This window comes from Sapajus apella, unplaced genomic scaffold (genome assembly GCF_009761245.1).
Source record: "Sapajus apella isolate SASKATOON/1434 unplaced genomic scaffold, GSC_monkey_1.0 scaffold14, whole genome shotgun sequence".
Taxonomy (NCBI): Eukaryota; Metazoa; Chordata; class Mammalia; order Primates; family Cebidae; genus Sapajus; species Sapajus apella.
In genome coordinates, this window is record NW_022436954.1 from 19,230,865 (window position 1) to 19,241,025 (window position 10,161).

Below are 10,161 nucleotides of genomic sequence, written 5' to 3' on the forward strand. Positions count from 1 at the left end.
AAAAAAAAAAAAAAAAAAAAAAAAAAAAAAAAAAAAAAAAACAGCCTCCTTCCGTCACCCAGCCTGGAGTGCAGTGGTACAGTCTTGGCACACTGCCATCTCCACCACCTGGGCTCAAGCAATTCTCATGTCTCAGCTGCCTGAGTAACTGGGACTACAGGCGCACACCACCACACCCAGCTAATTTTTGTATTTTTAGTAGAGATGAGTTTTCACTATGTTGACCAGACTGGTCTCCAACTCGTGGACTCAAGTGATCCACCTGCCTTGGTCTCCCAAAGTTTTGGGATTATAGGTGATAGCCACTGCACCCCCCAAGCTATTTCTAAGACTACTGTATTCAAGCTGATGGTATCCACACCCAATACACCCACTTCTTATCTAAGGCTCCTGTAGAGACACTGGGCTTCTCGAAGGTCTAGTAGGAAAGTTCCCTTTGAGTTTACAGCCCTGAGGCAAGGAGTCAATCCCCTAACAGGGGTTATAGCTGCTGTTGTCAACTGGGCAAGCAGCAGGGACTCACAGCTCCTACCTCTGGAATTTGAGCCTCATACAATGCAGTTGGAGGAATAGATGTATGCCTGGGGATGCTCTTGACCCAACTACCCTCAGCATTCATAGAACAGAACCACTTGGAGACCTGTTAGAAGGCTTGAAGCTCAGGCTACACCCCTAGATCATCTAAATGAGGATCTTTGAAGATGGAACACACATGTCAGTATTTAAGCTTCCTGGGAAACTCCCATATCCATCCAAGATTGAGGACGAGCATTCAAGGGGCTGGGATCTGGTTACCGCCAAGTATCAAAGGTCTTGATATCTAGGGAACCAATCAGTTGGATTTCTCCTGTCTACTTCTCTCCCCTCCCAGAGCTGAAAGCAAATTGTTTTCTAAACCAGCAAATATAATGACATTAGTTTGTTTCATCATATACCAGCTATTAATTAAAACTTCCAGCTTGGTATCTGTTCTATTATAGGGAACTAAAGAGAGTCTCTTCTAAGTTTGGGCCGTGGCTCTAAAGGGGTAAGTCCCTTCTGAGGCCAGCATTTATTTGAGATCCAAGCGAGGGGAAGAGGAATCCAGGTGCCACAGGCCCAGCCACACCACCTTCCCCAAATGGCAGCTCTCCTTTGGCCACCTTGGAAGATGAGATAATGTTGTATTAGAAGAGTCAGCGTGGTTTTTTTGTTTTTGTTTCTAATAATCTTTGTCTAAAGCAAACAGGGCTTTGGGGAAGGAAAATATATATTCACATAAGTACTCATTTCTGAAGTTCCTACCTTCACAACTTAGAGTAGGATTAGCCATCCACTTCTAGACAGAACACAAGATACCAGACATTCAGAAATTAAAGCTCATCCTGTTTTTGTTATTGCTGTTGTTTTTGTATTTTGCGGGGGTTTTTTTGTTTTGTTTTGTTTTGAGATAGAGTCTCGTTCTGTTGCCCAGGCTGGTGTGCTGTGGCATGATCTCGGCTCACTGCAACCTCTACCTCCCCGGCACAAGCAATTTTCCTGTGTCAGCCTCTCAAGTAGCTGGAATTACAGGCATGCGCCACCACACCTGGTTAATTTTGCATTTTTAGTAGAGGCCTGGTTTCACCATGTCGGCCAGGCTGGTCTCGAACTCCTGACTTCAAGTAATCTGCCTGCCTCAGCCTCCCAAAGTGCTGGGATTACAGGTATGAGCCACCACGCCTGGCCTTGTCTTGTGTTTTAAAACAGCACCTCCATCTTCTGTCTACACCGTGCTGTGGTATCTGACCTTTCTTGCCCTCCTTCAGTCTTCACATCTTGCCACAGTTAAATCTGAGACAGCACATAGGGTCTCGGTATATTAAGGGCACATCGGAGCCCAAGCAAATCCAAGAGTTCCCCATGGCTATGAGGCCCGGCCAACATGCTGGCCTGCACTGGAGCTCAGTACCTGTGTTCTGGAGCAGCTGACACAGCTTGTGCTGGGTGATGCCAGAGATGCTGTGAAGGTAACCAAAGGCACTGACCACAGAGGCTACCTCCTTGTTGTGGGTGTACAGAGCACCAAAGCGGAAGCCAGAGATGCCAAAATCCTAGAGGAAGAAAAGTGGAACAAGAACAAGTGTTTTGTCTGCCTTCTATTCCTGGCTCCCCCTCCTTCCCTAGCCAAGGAGAAAAAGCAATGGCTCACCTTACTGGTACCCCAGATCACATGGGTCCTGCTGCGATCAGGCAAACTGAAGAAGAAATGGAAAAAATAACTAAGGTTAGAGAGAAATAGTTGATGAAGATCTGGGGCCTACGAGGGGAAAGTGGATTTGAGGTTCTTCCTCGATAGCAGGGCCTATGGGGCCCAAAGTTCAGGAAACAGTGTCCCAGTTAAGCCAGGAAGTCAACACAAGGTATCCCTGAAGACCTAGAGGGAACAGCACCCGAGTGCCCACTGAACAAAGTCTAGGACCTTCAGCTTGACGTGTGGCTCTCCTACAGCTTGGCCAAAGCCACCTTCTTGGCAATTGGGCCACCATCATTTCTAGAACGTGCATGACTATTTCTCACTGCCCCGCCTTTGGTGAAGCGGTTCCTTCTGCCAGGCACTTCCTTCTTTTGCTTCGATTGCTGGAATCCCATCTCTGGGGCAAGATACCACGCTTCAGAAGGTTCTGTCCCTTTTTTCTTTCCCTGTAGGAGCCTCATAAAAGCTCCTACCCTGGCATTTTATGAGGCTCTATTTTGACCTTTGACAGTAGACTTTCCACCTTGACCTCAAATTATCCTGTATACAAAATATAGCATGTAGACTAGAAGACATTTAGGGGGAAGATGATGCTTTGCTTGTATTCACAGCCCCTGTGGGCAGTTAACTCTGTTCCTAGCATGTAGCCAGTTAAGTTCATGTCACATGAACTCACCTTGCAAAACCAGAACTTGTGGTTCTCGTTCCCAACTCCAGCTGAGACCAACTCACCTTTCCATGCTCAGAACACTGTGGAATGTGATAGATTCATCAAACACAGACAGCATGTAAATCTCATCTATGATCACATGTAGATCATGCCTGTAGATGAGATGAAAGAAGGAGAACAAGTTCTAGCTTGTCTCTGTAATCTTTTGTCTTTGCATGCTTTTTACAAGCATCTTTGTCATCTTAACTCATGTCTTTTACGGTGTTCTCTAGACACAGATCATGCGCTCTTACTGCTCCAGCAGCCCATCTGAGCCTCCCAGGGGCACAGTAAGGTAGATGGGGTGGTACACCAGAAGGGACCCTTAGACCTGGCTTGGGGGTACTGGGAAGGAATAGGCCCCAAAAGACCCATATGAAAGCGTCTTGTCTAACCTTAGCTGACCATTCAACCATCAAGCAGAGACCATGGGAAGAGGCTGGGTGGCCCAGATAATTTTTAACTGGTAGAGTCAGGAGCTCCTGACTGTGTATGTGCCTCATTCATTCTCCCAACAACCCTCAGTACTGTCATCTCCATTTCAGATGAATAAACTAAGGTGGACCAGGTACGGTGGCTCACGCCTGTAATCCCAGCATTTTGGGAGGCCAAGGCAGGCGGATCACAAGGCCAGGAGTTTAAGACCAGCTTGGCCAACATGGTGAAACCCTGTCTCTACCTAAAATACAAAAATTAGTTGGGTGTGTTGGTGCACACCTGTAATCCTAGCTACTCAGGAGGCTGAGGCAGGAGAATTGTTTGAACCCAGGAGGTGGAGGTTGCAGTGATCTGAGATCGTGCCACTGCACTCCACCCTGGGCAACAAAGCGAGACTCCATCTCAAAAAAAAAAAAAAAGGGAACTAAGGCTCTGCACTGTAAAGTCAGTTCCCTCAATTAGCAGGTGCTATAGCCAGGATGTGAACCCATTCTATCCAATTCTTGCCCACCCCCTCTAGCATTTTTCCTCCTGACCCCACGCTGCGCCATTCATTGGTCTGGGTTAGTCATGAAGTTTGATTAAGTCTCTTTCTAATGGAAAATGGAAGGTTATCTGCCTTAAGTAATAGGGCTATTTCAGGACTCCAGAGAAAACTGAGGTTAACGTGCTTTTAGGGAAGGATCGTGAAGTTCTGCAGGAACATGCCTTTATTATATCAGGTCTGAGAGTCTCTTCCTCGGCCCCCCAGCCCTGCCTTTGGAAATGGATGCTGGGAGAAAGTACTTATGCTTAAGTAGAAAAGTAACAAATCATGTATTTGTAAGTGACATTTTCCTCAGAAAAACAACTATATTTTGACTATTATGTAAATGTCAATACTTGGGCAGAGGCTAGAAAGGAAATGGCAAAAGTGTGAAGGGGTAAGTACGTGGTTATGTTTTCCTTCATTTTAATTTCAGTTAGTTGCACATAACTCTGAAAAGTATGGTGTATAGTGAGAAGATTTAGGGTAAATTACCTTTTTTTTTTGTAAATTACTTTTTGAGATAGTCTCACTCTATTGCCCAGGCTGGAGTGCAGTGGCACGATCTCAGCTCACTGCAACCTCCTCCTCCCGGCCTCAAGTGATTCTCATGTCTCAGCCTCCCAAGTAGCTGGGATTACAGGCGCCTGCCACCATGCCTGGCTAATTTTTATGTTTTTAGTAGAGACAAGGTTTCACCCTGTTGGGCAGGCTGGTCTCAAACTCCTGACCTCAAGTGATCCACCACCTCGGCCTCCCAAAGTGCTGGGATTACAGGAATATACCACCAGGTCTGGCTCTTGCCTTCTTGACTATAAGTGATGGAAACCCTTTCAAGGAACATCACCTCGTCTCATGGGGTGGAACTCATACCTCTTGGCAAATTCCAGGTATTTCATCAGCAAGTCTGGGGAGTAGATGTCACCCAAAGGATTCTGAGGGTTGGTTAGCACAAGGCCTCGGACATTTTTCCCCTAAGAAAAACCCAAACATAACTGAGTGAATACAAGTCCTTCGTATCTACCCTAAATTCAGCCAAGGATTCTTTACAGGTCAGGACATCCAGGAAGGCCTAGGTAGGATCTTGAAGCGGCAACTACTGTAATGCCCACAAAGGGGAAAGAGGAAGGAAGTCTGGGGCTGCTGTAACATCCCATAGGACTCAGGGATCCTAGACGGACACACCCCTGGATCATTCACTGTCTCTTCCAACTTCTGACAGCCCACCAGGTCTCGGCGAACAAGAGTTTCAATACTCAAATCCCTTTTAAGACCAGCAGCGGTCACCCTAAAAATGTGGTTCCCTCCTTACCTGAAGCCTAGCTTCAAGCAGGGCTTCCTCTAACTTGTCCACAGTGAGCTGGAAAGGATAGGTGTTTATAGCAGTGATCTGGAAGAGAAACAGCACGTAAGAAGTGTCTCTTAAAATGTAAGCCTTGATTCCTCATTCCCATAAACCCCAGACAATCCTCTGCCTTCATACCAGGGTGCCAGCCCACATGCCCTCTCCACCCCAACTTCTCCACCTCTACCCAACCACTTAGATGGGTAGAAAGCAAGCCCTTCTACCCCTTTAAGTGTCCCCAGAACAGTCCATTGCCTAGGGGTACAGAGCAGGGAAGGGGCCCCATGCTAACCTTACTCTCCAGGTGGACAGGAATCAACTGAACCTTCGCGTACAGGCGGGAGCTAAAGGCAAAACCACCATAGAAGGGCGTGGGGACCAGGAAGGCCTCTGGAAACAGATACAGAGCCATCAGTCCAAGGTCTTTCAATCAGAGCCTGCTGCCAGTCTCCCCAAACTAGCAAAGCTATTGACAGAAAAAAAGTCAGTTTCACGATCCCTTCCCAGGGGATTAATGTTCTTAGGTTCAGGTGCTATGAAAGTTATCCATTATTATAGACATCACTGGGGGAAAGAAAATTCTAGTTTCTTTGTAGGTATACTAGAGAAGAAGAGGAGGAATATCACTGTGAATGGCTCAGAATTCAGGGCACAAATCAAACTAGGCTCACTAGCAGATGGAGCGATGGTTATTAGGAAAGCCTCATCTGATCCAGGCCAAATATCAGAGGTCAAGGTCCATGCACAAGGAGGGCTCCAGTCATTTGGACCTGGTGATCTTATGTTCTTTTCTTCCCATCCATTTGGCCTTACTGGGCAGCTAACAGAAGACCTGCTCCTTTGCATGAAAGGGACCGTCTTAGCCACTTGTTTTGATGCACCCAGAGCTCTTTAGGATTGGAGCCTCTTGCTTAAGCATTGTTCCGGGGAAGGTTGACAACAGTCCGTTCAACCTTGTTGGGTCCAGGATTAATTAACCTTTCTTTGAGGAGATAAGAAATCTGTATTGTCTGAGCCCGTTGCCAGGGTTCTCTGTATTGCAGATGAGCCCAAAAGTCCAACTATGAACACAGTAGCCAGCTTCCCATTGTCATTCCCGGGGCATACCTCCTTGAGGTCCATCATGTCTCTCTTCCATTAAATGGGGCATCCCACAGAAATGGGAAGATATCCTAGTCAGTGTGGGAGAAGCCCCAGCACTTTGGGGAAAAGGCCTTGAGTCAAGATGCTCTTCTTCCTCAAAATCCAGTGCCCGTGTGTTCCTACCCACGTGCCAGTATTTCACTGAGAGGGAAAGCAAAGCCCACTGACTTACCACCTGGGTCACACAGAACCATGGCCAGGGCAGAGAAGACAGAGCAGCAGCCATTTAGAACAACCACCTGAAGACAACACGAGAGGCAGAAGTCAAAACCAATACCCATGTGAGAAGGGGTAGCCACGCTGTGTCCATCCCCCTGACCAGGACAGGCATAGGGAACGTCCTCAGCCGAGACACATTGGCCTTCACACTGCTGTGACCCTGAGAGTCTCCACTGGTTCTCCTGGTACCCCCTAGAAAGGGCAGAGCATCCTCCAAGAATATAGCCCTCCACTAGGGTGGCAGCAAGGCTGGGAAACTGACTCACGTTTTCTGGATCAAGGCGGGCAGGTGCCCTGCAGTAGTAGGTCAGGAACCGGGCCACTTCTTCCCGCAGGCTGTAAACAGACCCAGAGAGACCCTGTGGTTCTCGGGCCCCTTTCCTCACTCCTGGCTTAGATGGTCATTGTCCAACCTAACAGGGACCTTTACTACCCAGCCCAACCTCACATTACAGAGCTACTGACTGAGACCATCAACTCCCCAGGTCACACAGACAATAAATGAGAGCTGGGACAAGAACTCAGGCCTTTTGAATTATTCCTACTATACCAGGCTGCCTCCTGATGGAGTTTTGCTCCCGGCATTTTCTAGAAGTTATTACTCAAAGAGATAGGGAGGTAACCAACTAGGAATTTGGTGCCTTGAATCCTCCTTCTGGATAAGGACAGCTGCCTGTGGGACCAAGAGACCCTAAATTCTGAAGGTCACTTACAACGGCTGCCCTCTCCAGTCAGGGCACTGCAGCAAGGTCTCCTCAACGCAGTTCATGTCACTTTCTTGCAACTGTTGATAAATAGGACATGAAGACAGGTAGACCAGGGAAGTCCAAGAGGCCTCATCCTACTCCTAGTTCGTACGAGTGTTTGCCCTCCACATACATGGCCTCCCAGAAAGGGAATGGGTATATACACTGCATGCTCCTTAATGGAGGCCGCCATCTTGTCATAAATTACACAGATACCTCACTGGGAAGTATTTGACCCAGAGGTTCCCATAGCAACCTACCCACCATCCACCTGATCAGAGAACACCTCTGGACGGTCAGCAAGGCCAGGAGGTTAGATGTGCTATTCTAGAAGCTATTTATCCACTCCTTTTCCCAAGCTTCTGTGTCTTACCCTAGTATCTATCACAGCTGAGAAGCACATTAAGGGGACTAAGCCTTGAAGGGGTGGGTCCCAACACAGCCCAGAACACGGCTTACTCTTTCAGCCATCAGGTCAATGCAGAGCTTGTTCTCACTGGTGCCAAGGTTAATGAAGCCCTGCAGATGGAAGGAATCGAAGGTCAGTTTGATCCTCTTGTTCCACCCTAGATAGATCCCTTGAAACATGCTAATAAATATTCATCTCGGACTAGTTCAAATGGAGATCTCACTGCCCACAAGGCAATTCAATCCACGTCTGACAACTTTAAGTGTTAGGAAAGCTTTCCATGAACCCAAAATAGTACAGCCTGCAAATTTCTTCCATAGAGCCACATAAATAAGGTATGTCCTATCAACCAGTCATTGAGTTCTTATTATGTGCCAGACACTAGACCAAGTGCTTCACGTGAGTTGTCTTAATTCCTGAGAAGAAGGTTCTATATGATCCCATTTAAAGAGTGAAGGTTAGAAAAGTCGAATAACCTACTGGCCATGTGACCTTGGGTGATAGGTAGAACTCTACCTACCTGACGCCTGAGCCTGGACCCTTAATCCCCAAAGCCCCGCCTGACACCTACCTCTGCAACTTCTCCTTACACATTAGGGCCTTCTAAGTTATTAGAGGAGAACAGAGATGGGAACAGAGGGGAAGGTATAGCTAATGTCGCCCTCCACCCTCTGTCTGGGGAGCTGCTGAGGACTTCACTTTGCCGTAAGCCTTTCTTCAGTTCCCTATCACCCTTAGGGTAACCTCCTTTTTCTTTTTCTTTTCTTTTTTGATATAGGGTCCCACTCTGTCACCCAGGCTGGAGTGCAGTGGCACAATCTCGGCTCACTGCAACCTCCACCCGCCAGGGTCAAGTGATCCTCCCACCTCAGCCTCTTAGATAGCTGGGACTACAGGTGTGCACCACCACGCCTGGCTAGTTTTTGTATTTCTTGGAGAGATTGGGTTTTACCATGTTGCCCATGCTGGTCTCGAACTCCTGGACTTGGGCGATCCACACACCTTGGCCTCCCAAAGTGCTGGGATTACAGGCTGAACCACCACGCCCGGCCCCTTAGGGTAACATCTTAACATCTCCCATCCACCTCTGTCCACACCTCCTGCCACAGCACCAGTGGTCTCTACTCTGGCCACTGGACCTCCTTTCCCAATCACTCCTAGCCCTTCCCATCTTAAAGATTTCACATGTGCTGTTTCATATCTGCCTGGAGGGTCATGGCCACGGCCGTCACCACGTGGCTGGCTGATTCAGCCTTTAAGACATCTTCCCAGACCACCTGAAGCGGACATCACTTTCATGCTCTTGGGGAGATTATTAATGCCTGTGCCCCAGTGGCTGACTCCATTCATCACTATGCTAAGTTCCATAAGGGTAGGCTCATTTGCCCTCGTGACCACAGGGACTGACTCCTAATGATTAAGAGCTAGGATTTAGGGAGAGAGAGGGATTTGGGGGTGGATGGAGTTCTCCAGCTTTCTGAGGCATGTCACCCTATTTCTTCAGTTACTCCCTTATCTGCAAGACGACAAGAGTGCCCATTTCATAAGGCTATGAAGAATGAGAACGCATAGAACACTTGGCACAGGACTCAATAAATCCAAGTGACTGGAGCCCGTGAGGATGCTGCCCGCCCTCCACCCCAAATTCTCACCAAGGTGTTCTTATCCTTATGATATTTGTCCTTTTGGTAGGCATTATAGTCCTGGAAGCTCGACCGATAGAGGGCAGAGATGTCAGTCCCACGGTTGGACAGGTCACGACTGACAAAGGCAGCTTCACAATCACTCAGTTGGGGAACTGGATCAGGCTGCCCAGATAGTTGGGTCCCCTGTCCATATCTGACATCACCCCTAGAGTCCCCGGAAGGAAGAGGCACTTGGAGCTCCAGGCCACTCGTGGCCCCAGACTGTAGGAGGTCGATCATCTGGCACAGCAAGCGACTTAGGAGGGCTTCCTGCTCACGGATGGCCTGGGTGTGCCTCCGTTCCTGCAGCAGGCCCTGCCTGCTCATCAGCTGCACAAAGTGCTCCCTCACAGTCTGCTGCAAGTGCCGCGTCACCTCCAACAGCCGGGTATAGATGCTCCGGTCTCTGAGGACCTGGCTTCTCGTCTTGCCAGAGGGCACAGGAAGGGTATCTGACCGATGACTCATACTCCAGGTATCTGTACTGGCCTCTGCAGGCTGCCTGGTACCTGCGGAGAAAGAGACCATGCATTGGAGCAAAGGAGGATCTCCTGGACCCTCAGGTCCAGAAATGGATGGAGACAGAACAGATCTCAGGCTGGCTCTTCTCACTTCCACGCCTTGGTTATACGACCAGATTGGTTCAGGAAGAGTTACCTACTCGTTTGGGCGATGAGTACGTGGCCCCAAGCCTAGACACTGTGCTCTACTTAAATGGCATTAGAA

General features: G+C 48.3%; 1 protein-coding gene across 1 annotated transcript in view; it reads right to left on the bottom strand.

Annotated features, from left to right (window-relative positions):
• The window catches only part of ACCSL (1-aminocyclopropane-1-carboxylate synthase homolog (inactive) like), an 11,802-nt gene extending 1,870 nt beyond the window's left edge, over window positions 1-9,932 (bottom strand). Inside the window, exons 1-11 of the mRNA XM_032282445.1 lie at window positions 9,403-9,932; window positions 7,801-7,860; window positions 7,309-7,379; window positions 6,862-6,931; window positions 6,549-6,615; window positions 5,526-5,623; window positions 5,201-5,278; window positions 4,762-4,862; window positions 2,948-3,037; window positions 2,171-2,216; window positions 1,931-2,072 (exon numbers count right to left, since the gene is read on the bottom strand). Of these exons, the coding sequence (XP_032138336.1) occupies window positions 1,931-2,072; window positions 2,171-2,216; window positions 2,948-3,037; window positions 4,762-4,862; window positions 5,201-5,278; window positions 5,526-5,623; window positions 6,549-6,615; window positions 6,862-6,931; window positions 7,309-7,379; window positions 7,801-7,860; window positions 9,403-9,903 (1,324 nt within the window). The 5' untranslated portion in view covers window positions 9,904-9,932. The remainder of the gene's footprint in view (window positions 1-1,930; window positions 2,073-2,170; window positions 2,217-2,947; window positions 3,038-4,761; window positions 4,863-5,200; window positions 5,279-5,525; window positions 5,624-6,548; window positions 6,616-6,861; window positions 6,932-7,308; window positions 7,380-7,800; window positions 7,861-9,402) is intronic.
• Window positions 9,933-10,161: the final 229 nt, after the last annotated feature.